Consider the following 20,108-nt stretch of genomic DNA (forward strand, 5'->3'; position numbering starts at 1 on the left):
ACAGACGGCAGCCACCAGGCTCCCCCGTCCCTGGGCTTCTCCAGGCAGGAACACTGGAGTGGGTTGCCATTTCCTTCTCCAGTGCAGGAAAGTGAAAAGTCAAAGTGAAGTCGCTCAGTTGTGTCCGACTCTTCGCGACCCCATGGACTGCAGCCTACCAGGCTCCTCCGTCCATGGGATTTTCCAGGCAAGAGTACTGGAGTGGGGTGCCATTGCCTTCTAGGGGAGGTGAAAGATCACAAGTTTAAAGTCCAACTACCTGAGCTGGAATCCCAGTTCTGCCACTTTGCCCCCAGCCTCAGCCAAATTATGTTACCCGTCTGGATCTTAGTGTTCTTTACGAGTGGGTTGTTGTATTTTGACTAAATGAGATAATGTAAACAAAGTACTCAGCACTGTGCCAGAGCCAAATTAGGAGTTCCCAAAGACTCAATTTCTTGGGGAAGGGATGGCTTGGGAATTTTGGATTAGCAGATGCAAAGTACTATGTATAGATTGAATAAACAGGGTTGGCTATATAGCACAGAGAACTATATTCAATATCCTATAATAAACCATAATGGAAAAATATGAAAAAGAATATACATGCATATATATGTGTGTGTGTATATATATATATAGGACTTTACAGGTGGCGCTAGTGGTAAAGAACCCACTTGCCAATGCAGGAGACGTAAGAGATGTGGATTGCAGGTTCCATCCCTGGGTTGGGAAGACTTCCTGAAGGAGGGCATGGCAACCCACTTCAGTATTCTTGCCTGGAGAATCCCAGGGACAGAGGAGCCTGGAAGGCTACAGTCCATAGGGTTGCACAGAGCCAGACACTACTGAAGTGTCTGAACACACAAACATATATATTTCCTGTATGGTAGAAATTAATACAACATTATAAATACTTCAATAAAAATTTTTTTAATATAAAAAAAGAAATAATTACTATTGTTGCCAATATTGGTCACCAACAGAGTTCCCATTTGTTATTATATTAGCCAACCTGTCATCTAGCAGCCATCTAAGGGAGCGGGCCAGAAGGTGAGTGAGGCAGGAAGGTCCAAAGAGTGTCTAGAATAGAGACTTGGCCAGAGTGGACAGGCTGTGTCAAAGCAGCTTCCTTGGGCAGGAGTTTGACCCAGAGGACAGTGACTAACTCTGGTGCCAGGGACTTTGTTGGAAAAAAGAAGGTGTAGCCAAGTGGCAACATAACCACAACTGCTTTTATGAAGTCAATAGAAGTAAAAAAACCCTCACATCTTCTTACATAGATGGATTAGATAGCACCAATTCTGCCCTTTCCAGTTTCAACAGATCTGATGTGGCCCTCCTAATAGAAACCAGCAGATTACCGCAGGGACAATGGCTATGAAATGTGATGGACAGCCAGAGAGCCTTATCTTGGACGAGGAAGCTGAAGTACAGAAGGATAAGTTAACTTGACCAAGATCACACAGAGAGCAAGAAGTGGAGTTCAGAACTAAATCAAGTAGACCTATTGTGCTATGAAGAGTAGCTTTCCCCTCAGACTTGTCTGAATCCTGAACTTTCCTTGTTATGGGTTAACAAAAGTAAGAATTACAGTCCAGAGGAGTTCCACCTTCCAAAGTCAACAAGTAGTCCAAATTATCTCGTGGGTTCTTTTGTAGGACTCCCTGGCAGAGACGGAAATACTGAGTCTCCAATAAGTCCACAGAGCCAGTTTCCCTCTCCTTTGTTGAAAAAGACCATTGTTAAACGTGAATATGGTACCATTTCACTGTCTGTAAGCTCCTTTTCTTGACTGATTGGGCCAGAATCCGGAGTCACAAACACTTCCCTCCAGCCCTGGCTTAGGCTTCATGACTAGGGAGGACTGCCACTTTCCAAAGCAGAAACAACCTTCTCCCTTCTGTTTGCACAAGCAGGACCTAACTACCACAGAGTTTCATTTCATAATTAGATTCCCACCCAAGAAGATCCCCACTGTTCGAATTTGTGCCCTGGACATCTCTGGGGAGTGCTAATTACTAATCCATAGGGGGAAGGCAATGGAGCAGGAGCAGAAGCCTGGGAATTCCTCCACGGGGGCTGAAGAGCAAAACCTCTGTACTAGCTAGACAGTCTGCCCCTCAGGGCAAACCTACAAGATGTGGGTGACATTCTGTTGGGGAGAGGGGAGTTTTGCATTGGAAACTGATGAAAAAAAGAATTCTGTTGAGCTCCCAGGATATGTACCATTTATCTCAGCAGCTGCTGAAATACCTGGATAATTTTAGGAGCAAGTATGTGGTTAATGGAGGATGAGAAAGCATTCCATTTGAACTGCTTCTGCATTGCCAATTATATGAAAATTTTTTCTGAATTAAGATTACTGGCCAAGTAAAACAGAAACTCTTACACTGTGAAGGTAACATTCTAAACAACACTCTGTTAATGCTAAATTAAGTATCTCTTTGTGAGAAATCACTATTACATTCTCTGCAAGCTGTTTAAAATTCTTTGGAGTCCTAGGCTAATACATGTGATTCTAAACATAGACATCCCTTCTCCTTCTCACAAAAAAAAAAAAAAAAAAAAAAAGGAAAGAAAGAAAGAAGGAAGGAAAGAAAAAGAACTCATCAGGATATCAGGATAGAGGTAAAGTTTCTAAATAGAAAAAGTGATTGAAGTTAGCATAAAAGTTATACATAAATATTATATTAAGTTCTGGGCAATTCAAAAACAACAATCTCTGTTTTTTTTTTTCTACCAAAATCTTATCACAAACATGAACATTATAGGTAAATCTTTAAAAATCTAGGAGCAAGATTATTCAGGACATATGAGGGGGAAATAGATCTCCACATTGAGCTTTCAGGCTCCTATAGATGATCTTTATCTGAAGGTTACAGACATGAAAAAAAATTTTTTAATGTATTTTTTATTGAGGTATCAGAGGATGAGATGGCTGGATGGCATCACTGATGCAATGGACATGAACTTGGGCAAACTTCGGGAGATGGTGAGGGAGAGGGAGGCCTGGCGTGCTGCAGTCCATAGGGTCACAAAGAGTCAGACACACTAGCTGACTGAACAACATAATTTGCATACAGTAAAGTGTACAGGTTTTTAAGTGTACAGTTCAATGAATTTTAACAACTGTATACACCTATGTAATTACGCAAATGGGCTTCCCAAGTGACTCAGTGGTAAAGAATCTGCCTGCCAATCCAGGAGACTTGGATTCCATTCCTGGGTTGGGAAGATCCCCTGGAGAAGGAAATGGCAACTCACTCCAGTATTCTTGCCTCAGAAATCCCATGGACAGAGGAGCCTGGCGGGCTACAGTCCATGAGGTTGCAAGAGCCGGACATGGCTTAGAGACTAAACGACAACAAATTACCTAAACAGGTAAGATATTCCACTGCCATAGAAAATTCTCTCATGCCCTTTCCCAGTTGACATCTCCTCCACAACCAGAGGCACCCAATTTCTACCACCATAGATTAATTTTGTCTGCTATAGAACTTCACAAAATTGGGATTTTATAGCGTGGAGATTTGTAGCAAGTTCATTTAGCTACACTTGGCATGCAAAGTCAAATGGAGGAGATACAGGTTTTTAAAATCCCCATGTCCATGACCCCCTTCCCCATGACCAGAAAAAGTAAAATCCCACTGGAGAATGCCCAAGATTCTAGCAAAGAGGCCCTTCCACCTTAAAAAAAAAAAAAAGCCTCTACTGAGGACATATTTTAAAATCTAAAATACAGAGGTCGAAATAAACTTTTTAAGATTCAAGAAGGGGGAAAAAGGGAAAGAGTTTCATAGCAGGCGACTGACTATTTTGAAATGTAAGAAGTCATACAAGATGAAATAAAAACATGATAGAAATGTTGGTCATGCTGGTATTAAAAGTAGTAAGATGTTGATGATTTAGGCCTCCGAAGGCTCCTTTACATGCATTGCTATTATCTCGCTCAGCTGCTGGAACCTGCTGTTTTAAAGGCAGGAGAGAAGAACATCCCATGATAGCACCTGGGTTATTTATCATTATGTATAACCCTGCTACACTCTATTTTATTATGCTGCCTTTAAAAGGAAGATAATGCAAGTATGGTTAATTTGCCTCTCTTCTTTATCTATACAGTGTCGTGACCCATCACAGCTTTGTCCCACGAGATTTGTTTTTCAACCCCAAAGAAATCCACAAGAAACTCTCCCTAAAAATTCCATTAATAACCTCTTTCAGCGCATATAGGTTGCAGGGTCTGGAACTAAGAATGTTTTAATCTCTCCAGCAAAACAATGTCTCATAATGATGTACAGGACTATTGCTGTACTGATGAAGAATCATACATAATTCAGCACCTTTCACTTGGCACCACTGTGATGTCCTCATTAGCCGTGGCTCACAGTGTCTGTCAGATGGTGTCCATGCGAACGCAGGCATTATATTGTCTTTGAGATGTGCAGCTGCTTCCATGACACTGCCAGTATATAAAAACATGACGCCAGTTTGTTTTATTTAGTGCTAAACCTTCCAGTTTGTAAAAACAAGGCTGACACAGAGCCTGACATGAGGCAGTGAAAATAATTAGCTCTCATTTTCTCAGCCTCCTATTTCCTTCTCCCTGCTGTGTTCTCTTTCCACTAAACCACCACATGTCAGTCGAAATGGGAGGCAATTAGTGGGCTCATTTCAGTCCCCACAACTGTGCTGAAAAGAAAGTATTTATGATGGCACAATGAACAGCTGAAAGATTAAATAACATTTGCCTTTTGAAAAGAAAATGACTTCTAGCTAAATGGGCAATTTTTGATTATTCTCAAACAAGCTTAGAGTAGTTGGTTTTTAAAATACAAGAAAGGAAAATGAGTCATTTTTAGGTGAAAGAATCAAATAAAACTTGACACAGTAATGCAAATAACTGATGTTTTATTGCAAAATATGTAAATGCATTATACCCTTAACAATGGCTTGTGTCTAAGGTCAGGGCAGACCGGTGCCAACTAGACACCACTGGAGATAAGGTTGTTGTGTTGCCTTTTGGGGGGTTTTTATTTGAGTTATGGGTGGAAAAAAGACTTTAGGGATGGTGCTAAAATAAAGTGAGAAGTCAAGTGAGGTATACTTTCGTATGATGCATTATATACTTGACTACCCAAAATGGCTCAGATGTTAGTTGACATATTTGGAAAAGGCTTTTTTATTTACTTATTTTTAAACTGTATTTGAAATTGGAAGGTACTAAGTATTCATCTCGGAAAAAAAGAATGGTAAATCTTCTTATTGATTTTTTAATAACTAAGAATCTATTCTGTCTCCAACTGGGTTTCTTAACCAATACAGAAAGTGGTCTGGCTTACAGAATGGGCTGCAAATAAACTTTTACCCAGGACTTTTACTCAAAATACAAAAGTATTTTACTCAAAATACAAGAAACTTTTACTCAAAATACCAAAACAGCTCTTTTACCTACTTACTTCTCCTGCCTCCTCCCATGTCTCCAGAGATGACTCCAAGAAATACATTTTTTTTTCTTTTAGAAATACAATTTTTTGAAAAAAGAAAGAACAAGATTGTCCCAGTTGGTAGGCATTACTTATTCTCAGTTCACATCTTAATGTTGACGTGGTTGTTATATATCTTTGATTTTCCAAAATAGTTCTTTTAATTTGACTTCAAATAATCTGTCCTTTTACAGTTGATTATTTCCAAGATCTAAATTTTGGTTCAGGATACACAAGTCACTGTGAGTTATGGAGGCCTTCTCTCTGCAGATCCACAGAGACTTTTCCAAACCTGCTTCTAAAAGCAAAGATCTCTGTTATTATCATCAACTGTGCCTGCCATCATGGAGTTGCCGAGAGTGGCTGTTAGAGCCATTTTAAAAGGCAGTCACAAATTTAAGTTTTGTTTCTCTGTTTCTATAATTATATTCTTACTTTTTACAAACTCAAATCCTAAGGTATGATTCATACACTATGGTCAGTGTAGCCGTACGAGCCAACAGCCACCCAAGGGGATCTAAGCCAACAGTTGGGTTCATGGGGAGCTTGGAGCTCTCTGAGCTAACTACACGTTTTAATATAGCTGGAAACCAGCAGTAATATGTTTGTGATTTATTTAAACCTATGTTTCATCATGCATGCTTCCTTGCTACTCATGATTTTCAAAGGACCACATAATCTTGATCAAGAAGACTAAGAGTGATCCAGTCTGTGCTGGGGCCAGGCCTCATGAGCTGATTACTTTCATCTCTTTCCAACTTTGAGCTCGGTGATGTCAGATTGGCAATTTGAAATTGGCTATGGTAGGAGTATTGACACCATGGAAAACTGCAAACACTACAAGTCAGGGCTGTTTTCTCCATTTACTAGACATATTCTGGCATGCCATTTCTACACATGACTATCAATCCATCAGCAATGATGTACTGGACACCTCTCCAGTTTTGTCTTAGTTCTGTAGGAGGCTGCCTGGCCTGTTTGACAAAGCATATAACCAATGCTAATTAGAAATCAGCAGCACGTCATGTGGTCAAGTTCTGAACTGTACTTGTTCCTTTGCTGTCAATTAAAACTTGTATTTCTTACAGAACCCTATCAATGCAAGCTTATATACCGAGGAGTACAAATGCGTACTTGTGTACATATATCTTTATCCTCAAAAACAGTTGGTCATGCAAAATCAACTTTCGTACACTGAATTTTTCATAAATGCTAGACATATCAAAGGAAGGCGAAGCGCTGCCTTTCAGTTCTTCTGAAATTATAAAAGGTGTTGGCTTTTTACTTCCTTACAAAATCCTTTTCTTTGTGCTCTATTTTATTCATGTTTATCTATCCATTTATAAAAACTCTATAATAGGGGGGAAAAAAGCCCTATTTGACAGTTTTTGATATTTATAGTGCTTTGAGAAAGGGCCTGGAGATTCAATAAAGTTTATTAAATGCCGCATTTTATAAGCAATCTAATAAAGATGTAGAAGCACAATAGTGAGTGGGAAGTATTTGTAAAAAGCAGCATTTTTAACCTACAGATGAAACAACCAGAGAAGCGAAACCATTGACTGAATTTCCTTGGTTGGGGAGTGGGAGAAAGGGGCCAGCTGCTTACAGGGCCGGGTGGAAGGAGGGAGGGGGAGGGGACGTGAATGTCTTCTACTCTGAAGCGGCCGTTAGTGCCGCTTCCACCTTTTCCAAATGTCCCTCTTGTTTTCTCTTTCTGGTTTGCTTGCCTCTTCAAATGCTGCTGGAAGCCTGTCTAATTAAGGGTCCGCTGGAGCCAAGGTGTCCTTCCCCAGGCTTCTCCCCTAAGCCCATCTCTTCTCTACCGCAGGGATCCACTTAGACTCATGGAATCCCAGCTTCAATCAGGTTTCCTCGCCCCATGGGGGAGAAAACGGACTAAGGACTCAGGAGCAAAGTCTATGACTGTCCAGCACTCACAGGAATGGATGGCTCCTCGGAGAGTCCCCTCCTATCTCTGCTTTTGAATTTTTATGACACAGAGTCTCAAAAGGAGCTCGGTGAGAAAACTGCTGGGTAATTTGATAGTTTATTCCTTGGCAATTTGAGAATCAATGCTCCTGACTGGCGAGTTGATAAGAGATATAATAAGAAACTCTATGCACCTGAATATTCCAATAAAAAGGGTGGTTGCCACCCTGGGGAGTGCATGAAGCTGCCTGAGATTCTGTAAGCTGCTTTCCTTCTGTAGCAAGTCAAAGGCCTTAGGTTACAAACACAAGGCACCCTCCACATGAAACAAAAATAGTGGTGGTTTAGTATTAAATGACCAAAAAAATGTTTGCCTTTTTACTGCCAATGCACCTTTTTGGGGACTGAATCTGATACTTTTCAAGGGCTCAGTGATAAAGAATCTGCCTGCAATGCAGGAGCTGCAGGAGACCTGGGTTCAATCCCTTAGTCGGGAAGATCCCCTGGAGGAGGGCATGGCACCCCACTCCAGTATTCTTGCCTGGAGAATTCCAGGGACAAAGGACCCTGGTGGGGGTCGCAAAGAGTTGGACATGACTAAAGTGACTTAGCATGCATGCACGCATGATACTTTTCAAAAAGAAGCAGTATGACATGGCGGCTGAGGCCTTGGGCTGGACCTGCCCCTAACTAGGTAGGGGCTCTGGGGGAGGAGCTCTTCCTCTCCCCTCCTTCATTTCCTCCTGGTCTAATACAGGGATACTGCTCCCTGTGAGGGTGAGTTATAATGATTACACCAGAAAAATGTTTGCAGGGTACTTGCCACAGTGTCTGGGAGAGGTATGAAATAATAATAATTATCATAAGCATTTTAAGCACCTCGCCCAGGAAACCTGAGCTGAGAAAGCCCCAGTTTCTGCCAATACCACTGTCAACTTCGAGGCTGCCTCAATGCACAATGTTATTTAAATTGATAATTAATTTTACTCTGTAGAAATGGGTAAATGGGTGAAACTCATTCTCAACTTCTTATTAATTTAAATTGTCAGGAAAGCCTTTGGTCCAATTATTTCCCCTGCCAGGTTGTCTCAGAAAAGGAAAGGAAAAAGGATGTTGGTTTCATTGGTGGACAAATTCTTGAATCACTTACGGTGCTGGAGTCTGATGAGGGCCTGGTCATCTCGAGAGGTGGGGTCACAGTCAGGGGCTCTGACCAGCAAAGACTGAGGTCACAGTCAGGGGCTCTGACGACTGGAGCTGGCACAGGCTCCCAGACGTGAAAGGCTTTCCTTGGTTTGGTCTCACTTATGTGCCATAATCCATCTGGTTGTAAAATGAAGCTTACAAAAAAGAATTTAGGCTGAGTTCTTTGACCATAAAAGTTGACAGGTCTTACAAGGAAAGCCTTTGTTTTCTACATATATTTGTATATTTGTGGATAAGGCCATATTTCCATTGTTTCCTCTCAGTAGGCCAGTTACTGCACCACAAACCAATTTTAAGTGGTAGCTAGCTGGTGGTCCTTTTCAGAGGCAGTGGGAAAACACAGCTACTATTTTCATGATAAAGTCATTGTCATACATTATTCCCAATAGCTGCCTTTAGAACACATCTTTCATTTTAACTGTTTGGAGAGAACTTCCAAAGCCTCAATGTTCTCATTTAACTTATTCCAGTCATGGAGATGGGGGTAAAGGCTGCACCTTTTCCATAAAGATGGGCTTATGGGAACTCAGTTAATTGGAATTTTGAGGATGTCTTTTTCTCTTGGGTTCCACCTTGAAGGGTCAATGTAACAAGGTTTTCATGTGGGGAATTGAAATAGCAATTTAAAGCACATTTGTGAGAAGATATTTCATAATGTTAGGATATAGCCTAGCACATAATTGGGTAATTTAGATCTGGACACTAATTTACTCGAGGATTATTTTGTGAATGTCTCCAGATGGCTTAAATATCTTGGGCCAGGAATGAGAGCAAGTACATGTTTAATATAAAGGTTATGATGAAGATGTAATTTCTTGTTTCAGCTCTATCCTCTCCTCACCCTAAGCTGGTAACACACTTTCTCTAATCAAAAATGACAATACCATGTGCCTTATGCATCTCACAGAAATGCCAAGGGGGGTAAATGAGGTGACAAGGATGAAATAACTTGAGCTCTTCAGAAAGAAGGACTCTCTAAGCCTAAGTTTTAAACATTATATTCAGAAAATTATTTGCAAAGGACCATGAGCCTCTTCAAGCTCATATTCAAAACATCCCTTCCAAAAAAGCTTTTCCTGGAAATTCCCTGGAGGTCAGGACTCCACGCTTTCACTGCTGATTGAACCCCTGGTTGGGGAACTAAGATCCTGCAAGCCACAGGTACAGCCAAAAAATTGGGGGTGGGGGGGAAAGCTTTTCTTTTCTTAATTAACCTCACCCATTCCAGTTACTGCTTTATACTTTTAGCACCTTGGTGTTACATTTGCACTGTATATTTCACTTTTCATCTATTGCATTATAATGTCATCTAGCCAGCTGCTCACCCTAGAAACCTGGGCACCATCCTGGCTCCTCCCTCAGACCTCAACTCCAGTCTGATCAGTTCTTTGGATGCATGCACTTCCATGGCACTCTCATAGCCTCAGCTCCTGTCCCTTTCCACCTGGTTGTCTCTCTGCCACACACAGGCCTTTCTCACTCTATCCTGAGTGCTTTCTAATTCATCCAGCTCATCTGTGCTTTTGAGAGATCATTTAAAACATAAATAGAATCGCTCTTGTTCAGTCGCTGTCATGTCCGACTCTTTTGTGACCCCATGGATGATTTCCCAGGCAAGAATTACTGGAGTGGGTTGCCATTTACTTCTCCAGGGGATTTTCCTGACCCAGGAGTTGAACCTGCATCTCCTACATTGCAGGAGGATTCTTTACCACTGAGCCACCAGGGAAGATTCTCTACGCCATGCTTAGCCTTCTTCAAACTCCTTAGCTTAGCACACAAGACAGTTCTTTTCCTGTTCTCCAGTCACCCTTTTTCCTTAAACTCTCACCATTCTATTCTACCCACCCTATGCTAAGTTGCCCCAGAGAGAGAGAGGTTTGAGTTGTGAGCTCTCATAGAAATTAGCCCAAAGAAGAGCTGCCTGTGTTTTCCTAGCTTCTGAACTTTTGTACATGCTGTCCCTTTTGCCTTCAATGCCTTCTCCCTAACCTAACAGTTCTTGATAGATTTCAAATTTTAGTTCAAGCATAACCTCTACCATGAAGATGTCAAGATCCTCCTTTGACTCCTTTCTGCACCCCTTTCAGTCTCATCCACTGTGCTTTCACTGAATGATGTGCATGATATTGTAAAAATGCATCATTCTGTATTAAAACCATTCATTGATCTTGTCTATTTTTTCCCATAGACTATGGCTTTCTTGCAAGGCAGTACTATACTTTTAAACTTTGTATTCTGAGCATCTAGCAGAGAGCCAGGCACACAGTAGGTCCTAGGTAAATTTCTGCTAAGTGGATGAATGAAATTATTATTCTGCATGGGTGACCAAGGATCAGCAAATAATCAAAAGTTCCAGTGACCTGAGGCCTTGTGGATAAGCAATGACTCAAGAAGTCTATACTATCATGGTCAAAACCAGACTACTGTATTTGGTCTCCAATATTATTTATAGCTTCTGATTTTTACTATGTGTGTATTAACAAGTCATTTCTTTGTGAATTGAAAATAATTTTCTTGGCTGTAACTACTCTTGACAAGTCTTTTTCAAGAAAATTCTTGCCCCTTCTTTTACCTCCTACAAGCCATAAAAATGTTTAAACACAGAATACTCATAAATTAAGTCCCATAGAGCTGTAGATGCCAAAGAAGGCAAATTACAATGTGCAACTTATTTATCACCAGGTGGACCTGGGGTATCCACAGGCACAGACTCTCAGGATTGGAAGGGCCCTTGGTTATTGCTGGAGAGGAGCTTACTCTCCTATGCCCCTTTCTAAAGCTGTTTCTATCCACAGGAATGAATAGACAGTGATCCGATCACAGAGGAAGAAGAAAAGCGTTCCTACACCAGACACCTGGAGTCAGAGCAGCTTTCACTCATCCAAGTTCTGTGGCCCAAACAAGGAGCCTAAGATTTCCATTCAGCGAGAGCATCAATATACCGGCAGTGGTGCAGGTAAAACACTCTGTCAGGAGTCTAGAAAGAGTATCTTTTGAAGCCCCAGGTGAAACTAACCCTTTGCAACAATTTCCTATCATTCCCAAGCGCTGGTTCCAGGAATGGCCTGGGGTAAGCAAGGTTTAATTAGTGAGGGCCAGTGGGCCAGCTGAGCCCCACCAGCTCTCCCAAAGCAGCGGGCTCAGGTAGTGAAGAGTTGTGTTTACAAGGTCTCTCTGTGGCATCAAAGGAAAGGTACCAATACTGCAGTAGTTAAGAGCTTGGTTCTGGGGTCGGCGAGGCTTGCATTCAGATCCTTCTTCTGCTACTTGCTAGCCATGTAACCCTTGGACAAATTATTTAGCTTTTCAGATCCTTAATCTCCTTATTTGTAAAATGAGGAGAAATAGCACTACACCTGAGTCCTGCATGCCGGGAACACAATGAGTGGTCCCTATTAGCAGACGTGATCACTATTAGAGCTATTCATAGTAATCCAAAGTAACAGAAACCTATTATGATTCCAGTTCACATGCCATCTAGCCCACACCATTTGCCCAGATTCTAAAAATAACATCGAGTAGCACTCCAAGTGAATGAGAATTGGTCAAAAGTCCTGCCACCCCATTTAGAGCTGATAATTTAGGTTTCCATTTTGCCTACAGTTCCATTCTCGGTGGTGTTCTACTCTCAATATGATAAAAGTGATTTCCCTTAAAAAACAAAGAAACTGGCAGGACTTTCCTGGCAGTCCAGTCGTGAAGATTCCATGATTGAAAGGTAGGGGCCCCGGGTTTGACCCCAGTCAGGGAGCTAAGACCTCACATGTCATGGAGCATGGCCAAAAAATAAAATTAAACAACAACAAAACCCCAAAGAAACTGGAATCAATTTCTTTGTGATACCTGGAAGCACAAACAATTACTCTACTGTCTGTGCCCCCAACCTTAACCCCTTCCCCTCATCCTCCATGGTTTGCAATGAGTTTCCTTGAGGGTTTGAGTGGCTCACCCAGGACTCTTCAGCTAGATGAGAAAGATTCCTAGACTGGCTTACAGAGGCAGTTGGCAGCCTTTCAACTAAATTCTATTTTATAAAGTCTATAAATTTACTCAGAATCATGTTACCAGCTGGTAGGGGGTATATAAAACCACTGAGTTCCAGGAGAGAAAAAGAGTAAATTAGACTGAAATTTATCCAAAGGACTTAAAATGTGATTTACCTGTAGGCCAGTCCCTGGTTTCAAGTGAAAACCAAAAACAAGTTCAAGATTCACTATTTTTTCCTCATTTTCTTCTGGTTCACCTACTGAGCCCTGAAACAGAAAACCAAGCACTGTTTATTTCGTATAGTGTTTTTACTTTTACTTCTCATGTAAAGGAGATGATTTCCCAGCACTTCTTTTTCCATTCTAATCTACTATTTAATTTTTTTTTTTTTTATTATGCCACACATTCCAATTGCTTAAAGCAAGAGAAACGACATATTAAGCCTTTGAGAACTTTGTCAAATGATTTGTCTCATGGCATACAAACTGAATGCCACCATCTTACATTTTTCATAATGCATCTTGTGTTGTGCAGTTTTTCCCTAGAAATGTACTTTGTCCCTTCACCCTGAAAGTTTCACAACACTCAAGATATTTACACCCTATTCCCAAAGAAGAATGCAGTTCCTAGAGTATCTGCAGATGGAGGGCAAGCAGAGGAACAAAATGAACATTTGAGGGCTCAGAGATGGAAAACTGGAATGGTTAGTCAATGAGAAGAGTTCTGTGTACTTCCTGCAAGTATCTACTAATTTTATAACAAACTATGCCAATACCTTTAGACTATATTTAAAATATAATATGTTAAATATGTGGCTTCCCAGGTGATGCTAGTGGTAAAGAACCCGCCTACTAAGGAAGGTGACATAAGAGATGCAGTTTCGATCCCTGGGTTGGAAAGATCCCCTGGAGGAGGGCATGGCAACCTACTCCAGTATTCTTGTCTGGAGAATCCCAAGAACAGAGGAGCCTGGTGGGATACAGTCCATGGGGTCGCAAAGAGTCAGACACAACTGAAGTGACTTAGCATGCATGCATGTTAAATATATTAATACTAATATGTTATTCAAACAATAAAACTCCTACCCCTCAATGCAAGTAGTCATCCAGAGCTTAGCGTGTGAATTCCTTCAGCAGCTTCCATGTTGGACAAAGTTCTGTAGAGCCAGGTGGGAGGCCAGAAGGCCTCACCTGCAATGTTAGCCCTTATGTCCCCAAGCTACTAAGGTGACATGTGTTGTTCTTATCATGACTGTACTGTTAATATTTCAACTTGCAGGGAACAAGGGTATTCAATATATGCACATCCTAAACTTTGCTCAAAGGGCCTTTTGTGGACAGATATGATTAAATTTCACTTCAAACAACAGTTCCCGACATTGGCAAATTTAGGTGTGGATGTGGCAGGTGCATATGTCAATAAAAGTTGCATTTTCTCAGTAAGAAAAAACCTTACTTACCTTAATCAGTGGTGGGAAGTGAAACAAGTTTAGGTAATCGTGGGTTAATTTCTCAATGGCTGACTGTAAAAAAAAAAAAAAATTATTAATAACCTGATAATGCCATGAAAGGATTAAAATTATTGTGCACATATAAAGGCATTCTTTATTTATGTATTCCACAAAATGCCTTGGGGATGTTAATATCCAACATCTATTGAGAATAAACCTGATTGTTCAAAGTATTATAGGTAGTTTTATAATTATTGAATGGAACAGGAAGATATTTTAAAGATGTTAAATCTTGGAGTAGAAAAATAAGTAAAAGCTTTCTTCAAACACTGGTAGAGTACAGTATTAACAAGTTAATATTCTAGGGTACAGAATGCAGTCATCACCCAGAGTAACTGTGGGAAAAACAACAAAGAACACGAATATATCACCAGAGGCTCCCTTTAGGGTGAAACCTCACTGAAGGGTTCACTGCCCTGTGCGGGCTTTTCTATGGATCTGTGTCCAAAGCTTTGTCCCCCAATGGAGCACAAAGAACTCTTAAAGGAAAGGAGGAGAATTTAAATTATGATTCTTTTTCATACTCATCAGGTATAATCCAGCTTTTCTGTGAACCAAACATATCACATAGAGAGTAAAAAAAGTACCAATGTGAGAAAAATGAGATGCATTTTTTAAAGTGAAATGAAAGCCGTTTACACCTGACAATGTAATCAGCACTTATTGGATGTTTGGCTTTATTCTTTCTACACAGGCTTCCAGGCTCAATGAGGTGGGAGCCAAGACAGGCTGAACAGGACAATCAAATAGCGAAAGGGTAGTGGGCAGACCGTCCACTTTCCAGTTTTATGATCTACCATCTGTGGACTGAGAGGCTCACTCACCTAGAAGGTTTATAAAATGCCCTGCCTGCCTCAGTGGGAAAGCGGAGCATGGAGGGCACTTTCTCACCCTCAGGATCGGAGGCATGGGGTGTGTGTGTGTGTGTGGTGTGTGTGTAGAGCGCTCTGACAAGGACTAGGTGGGCTCCTCCAGGCTGGAGGTCCCTTTGTGGTGTCCCATCCTGAATGGCCCAACTTGAAGGATCCTTTCTTTATCTTCATTGCCTCAAGAGTATAGGCAATATATCCCTTTCTTCATTGGCTTGGCCAAAAAGTTCATTCAGTTTTAAGTAAAAATAAAAGACATTTTTCATTTTCACCAAGACTTTATTGAACAATGTATTCGCTAACCAAACTAAATTTTTGGTCAACCCAATATCCATGGAATCTAAAATATGATACCAACGAACCTCTCTATGAAAACAGAAGCAGAATCACGGACATAGGGAACAGACTGGTGGTTGCCAAGGGGGTGGAGGTTGGGTGGGAGGTTGGAGTTAGCAGATGTAAGCTATTGTACGTAGAATGGATAAACAACAAGGTCTGACTGTATAGCACAGAGAACTGTATTCAATATCCTAAGATAAACCGTAATGGAAAAGAATCTTTTTTTTTTTCTTTTTTTAAAAAGAATATATGCAGGATGCTCCCAGACCTCCCATGGAAAGGTCTGTTTCCATGATCCTTTCCCCTTATTCTTTCCCTCTCATATAAGCTTATTTGTCAGAAGTGCCTGGGACCCCAGCTGAGATTAAGAGAGTATCACCTGTGGGCTGAGCACCCCCAACCATTCCCCACCCCTGGGACAGCCACTGTTAACATGGCCCTGGCTTTGGCAGAGGTGGAGGGTCTACAAACCTGACTTTTGAGACCCCGACCTCTGGGGACTGACTGTCTTTCTATGCACAAGCAGACTCTTCCAGGAGTTCGAGGGGTGTCTCCAGTCCCCGCAGATGCTGGACACACCCTTCCTTTGAAACTCAGGACAGACACTCTACTCCCAACTGCCAAGACTCCGAATTAAGAGAAGCTGTATATACATGTTTTATCTCTTTTCTGGGATGTAAATTCCTTAAGAGCAGGATTCTTTGTTTATTCACAGGCCCAGGACTCTGATTAGCAGGTATCCACTGTATTTGTTGAACAATAATTAGTAAGTCTGGACATTGCTTGCTTTAATGATACCAACCAGCATGGAGCGAAACTTAGACTGTCCTAGGCTGGGTCTGGGAATATTGAAATCACTGTGGCTGCAAGAGAGGCAAAGGGGAATTGGGAGCTTCTTTTTGGCATCTGCTAAATAGGACAAGATTGACCAGATCTCTCTCTTTGAACCCTGAAACTCCTCTCTCTGTATGAGAGAAAAGAATATTTCCTACTGTGGGCCATCTAAGCCAGCATTGCTTTTCAGGATGGATTTGCCCCCAGTCATAGGTTGAGATTAAATTATTTACCAGCATTTGAGGTGTATGTGTGTGTATGAGCTTTCCTGTCCATCTTCTCAGAGGGAGCAGATGATAGGTTAAGGCTAAGCCATCATCCAAAGGGTGCTGAGGGGCTGTAAGGATGTCTTTATATGGCTCCAGGGCCCACAGGATAGGAGTGGATGTGTTCTCTTTGGACCTCAGGGCAGGCTTCCCGGGAAAGCCCGGTATCAGTAGCCCCAACTGAGGAAGAGGAAAGGTTGTTGGCATTGGTAGAGCCTTTGTCACTATGTGGGTTTGGATAAGAAGTTGCATTTTCAACATTTCCTTCTTTCTTCTCTCTCTCCTTTCTAACTCGTGCCTACCCCTCCATCCACTGACACTGGGTTGAGGTGGTCTGGAGAGCAAATTTGATTTCCTCATAAGATCTCTCTTGAAACACACCTCTGATTAATAACAAGGTGCTCACAGATGCAAGCAAGTGTGGTTTGGTTTGAGTAACTAAAAAGCAAAACATAACAAAGAAACAAAAAACTAGATCTGGTTGTTAAACGACAAAAAAAAAAAAAAAAAAAAAGCAACAACAAAAACAGAGGTTTAGCTTTGAAAGGGTTCAAGACTAAAGTTTTGGGGGGAAATGTTAGGATTTCCCGAGAAGATGAGGGATAAGAATATACATATAGTGGTGTCTGTTCGGTCAAAATTTGGGAGATTGCAGACTGAACACACAATTCCCATGGCTTTAGATGCTGTGGTGGTTCAAGCTTCACTCAGTCTACAGACATGCTCTGGCATTGTTGGGGTCCCTAATGGATATCCAGTCTGGCCTCGAAGGAAGTCGCCTCCTACTATTGCCTGGGGCTGGCAGCGCTGCCCGCGCACACGGCCTCGTGCGCATGGCGCTTCCTCCCACACTGAGGCCTCTCCACAGGTGGCCTTGTTCCCAGAACACCTCCTCCCCGTGTCCTTCACCTGCTCAACACCTCCTGGTTCTTCAGCTCTCAATTCCTTCATAACTCCTTCACAGAAGCCATTCCTCAGCCCAGCCTCACCTCTCCTTTGTGGCCTTTCTTAAAGCTGTCATGTTAATCATTTTTGCACGATCAATACCTGTCTTCTCCACTAGACCAGGGACATCCTGAGGACACGGGGAGCTATGCAGGTGTATCCAGATGACTTCTGGTGGACCCAAAGTCCAACTCTTTTGTTTGCGGATTATGTGGAGGAAGTAGGGGTCCCAGGGGGCAGCAGCTAATGCTCAACAGTATGAAGTATGGCACTATGACCATAGCTCAGCCCCTAACACGACACATGACCTGCTCCATAGTAAGCGCTCAGTAGACATTTGCTGACAAAACGGCCTTCTTTTCTGAGGTACCTTTAAATGGATGATGTGCCCCTTGGAGATGATGCCCATGTCTTTCAAGTCTTCTTCCTCGAGAAGCAGCAGTCGCTTTCCTGTAATGTTGTTTTCCTTAAACAAGCTTGCATACACACTCATCTCTGCTGAAGAGTCACCTGAAGGGAGTGATTAGAAGGCAGAATAAAATTAGACTCAATCACGTCCCCAGCAAAGTTAACTCTGTGAATTAAGAAGGTAAGTTATTCCACTTGCCTTTTCTGACGAGCTGCTGAACCCAAAAATACTGTGGAAGAGAAGACACACACGGTTTTGCAGATTCATTCATGGTCAGTGGCTAGACTTAACAGTAAGACACATAGTTGTGCAATGGGTAAAATATGTTTAATTCTTGCTCAACCACAAAGGGAAAACTGAAGACTTGCTCTTCGTTGTTTTAAACCTTCACGTTTTCAAATTGGAGATATCCCTCCCTTTGGGGATCTTGGGCCCTTGGAGGACTACTGGTTTTACTTCTTATTTGAAACACATTTAAAAATCCTTTTGAGAAGATTCTTACTTATAATGCCTTTTCCATTCATGTGCCAGTGGTCCACTGGGGTGTTCAAGGTCACTGGTTTACCCAGGAATTATATGAAAAACAGGGACCACATGGCAGTGGACAGAAAAATGGATAATATGCATCCTCTGTTCTAGGCCTGGTCATGAAGTAGCTTTGTGGCCCAAGACATGTTAAAGCATGGAGCTTTCTACACAGAATGAGGTTGGACCCAGCGACCTCAGTCCTTGACTGTCACTCGGCACATGTTTACCGTAGCCCCTTACCCTACCCAGGCAAAGGGAGACAGAATGGTGGGGCCAGACCCAGTTCTCTAGGGAGCCCTTGACCCTGGAATTTTATTTAAATGGTTTGAAAACCACTCAACCTCAGAGCAAAGACTAAAAATAGCTGTTGGAGTTCAGTGCCTTTGAAAACATTTCTTCTCAAATGAGATGGGCCAACTTTGCAGCAGGGGATGAAGGCATTATATCCAGGTCTGTGAACAGAGGAGATCCTAAGTCCTCTCTCGTTAAGCAGGGCTGGCAGGAAATTAGAATCCCTGGGGGCTCAGGGAATGGGAAGTAGAGGCAGCGGGTGCCAGCGTCCTCTCCCCATGGAAGCCAGAGATGAGCTCATCTGAAAGCAGCATCACTTCAGCAGAAGACCAAGGGCAGGAAGGGATGTGCCCAGCCCCAAAACCAGACCGAGTCTGATAAACCTTCCAGAGACCTTCCCAAGAGTTTCTAGTAACAAGTTGCTCTTGGGGTACCAAGTCTGTTTCCTAGGGTGTGGGCCTGCTAAGGTTGGCATACAAGCTTTTTCCCCACTTTTCATTTAACGAAACCCAGAACTTATAAGTTGAACCTGGACAGACATAAACCCCTGAGGTCTCTGACCAAGAATTCTTAGCCCTGTTTTTCACCAGGGAAACAAGCTGCAGAGATACAACAGGCTAAGGAGGCTTGTTCCTCAGGGTGTCTACTCAGAGTGTAGGGTGTAGGGATTTCCTTTGGATTTAAACAGTCTCTCCACATCCTCTGCCAAACACGGGGCTTGTCTGGCTCCAGCTGTGGAGAAATGTCTGGGAACTCGGGTCTATTCTTTCTTGGGAAGGTCAGAGTAAAGATGGCAAAATGAACAGGGCTAAGGCACTGCCTTTACCAAATCTTTCCCCACCGTGGTTCAAGTCCAACCCTGATCTTCTGGGAAAACTTAAGATCACTTTTTTTTCCTGGTATGTTCCTTTGGTATCCTGGGAAGCCCCTTTAACTGGGATTCATTACTGCATTCTGGAATACCTTTCAGAGCAAATAGGGAGGTGGAATCCTCTTGGAAGATTTGATGAGATACTTGCTTTGCTTGAGGCCTTACTTTAAATCATTACTGCCTTAAAAATAGAAAAACATGGAATTTGTCAACTTCTCCTACTTAGACTTTCCTAAGGCCCAGACCCTTCTACCTGCATTTTTAACTTGCGGACCTAGTTATGAACTCCCTGCACAGGTTGAAGGAGGCATTAACAGAAGCAGCTTACCACATCATCTTCTGTCCAAGCACCAATCTCAAAGGAAGGCAGCAGCTGCATGGGAAATATGAATGAAATGGGAAAAAAAAAAAAAGGAATATTATCATTGTCTTTTTGGCTTATCCCCTCTTTTCAATATTTTAGCTCTGGGCCGATGCTCTGGCTTGGTTCTTTCTGTAGGTTATGTTGAATGGAAACCAATTTTCCCGCCTGTTAAGAGGAACTTCTCAGGGTTCTAAGGATGGTGCCCACAGAAGCCAGTCGAGTGTATCAACCTCTCAGTAACAATTCACTGCGCTTGGTGAACTATTACAGGGGAACTGCACATCATGGG

At 42.1% G+C, this 20,108-nt stretch overlaps 1 protein-coding gene across 1 annotated transcript in view; it reads right to left on the reverse strand.

Moving 5' to 3' along the window:
- Positions 1-20,108, reverse strand: part of MAP3K20 (mitogen-activated protein kinase kinase kinase 20) — a 167,308-nt gene that overhangs the window by 17,086 nt on the left and 130,114 nt on the right. The window contains exons 11-15 of the mRNA XM_055572219.1: positions 19,784-19,828; positions 17,964-17,994; positions 17,727-17,866; positions 14,053-14,115; positions 12,767-12,859 (exon numbers count right to left, since the gene is read on the reverse strand). Coding sequence (XP_055428194.1) covers positions 12,767-12,859; positions 14,053-14,115; positions 17,727-17,866; positions 17,964-17,994; positions 19,784-19,828 — 372 coding nt within the window. The remainder of the gene's footprint in view (positions 1-12,766; positions 12,860-14,052; positions 14,116-17,726; positions 17,867-17,963; positions 17,995-19,783; positions 19,829-20,108) is intronic.

This window comes from Bubalus kerabau, chromosome 3, assembly GCF_029407905.1.
Source record: "Bubalus kerabau isolate K-KA32 ecotype Philippines breed swamp buffalo chromosome 3, PCC_UOA_SB_1v2, whole genome shotgun sequence".
In the NCBI taxonomy this organism is placed as follows: domain Eukaryota; kingdom Metazoa; phylum Chordata; class Mammalia; order Artiodactyla; family Bovidae; genus Bubalus; species Bubalus kerabau.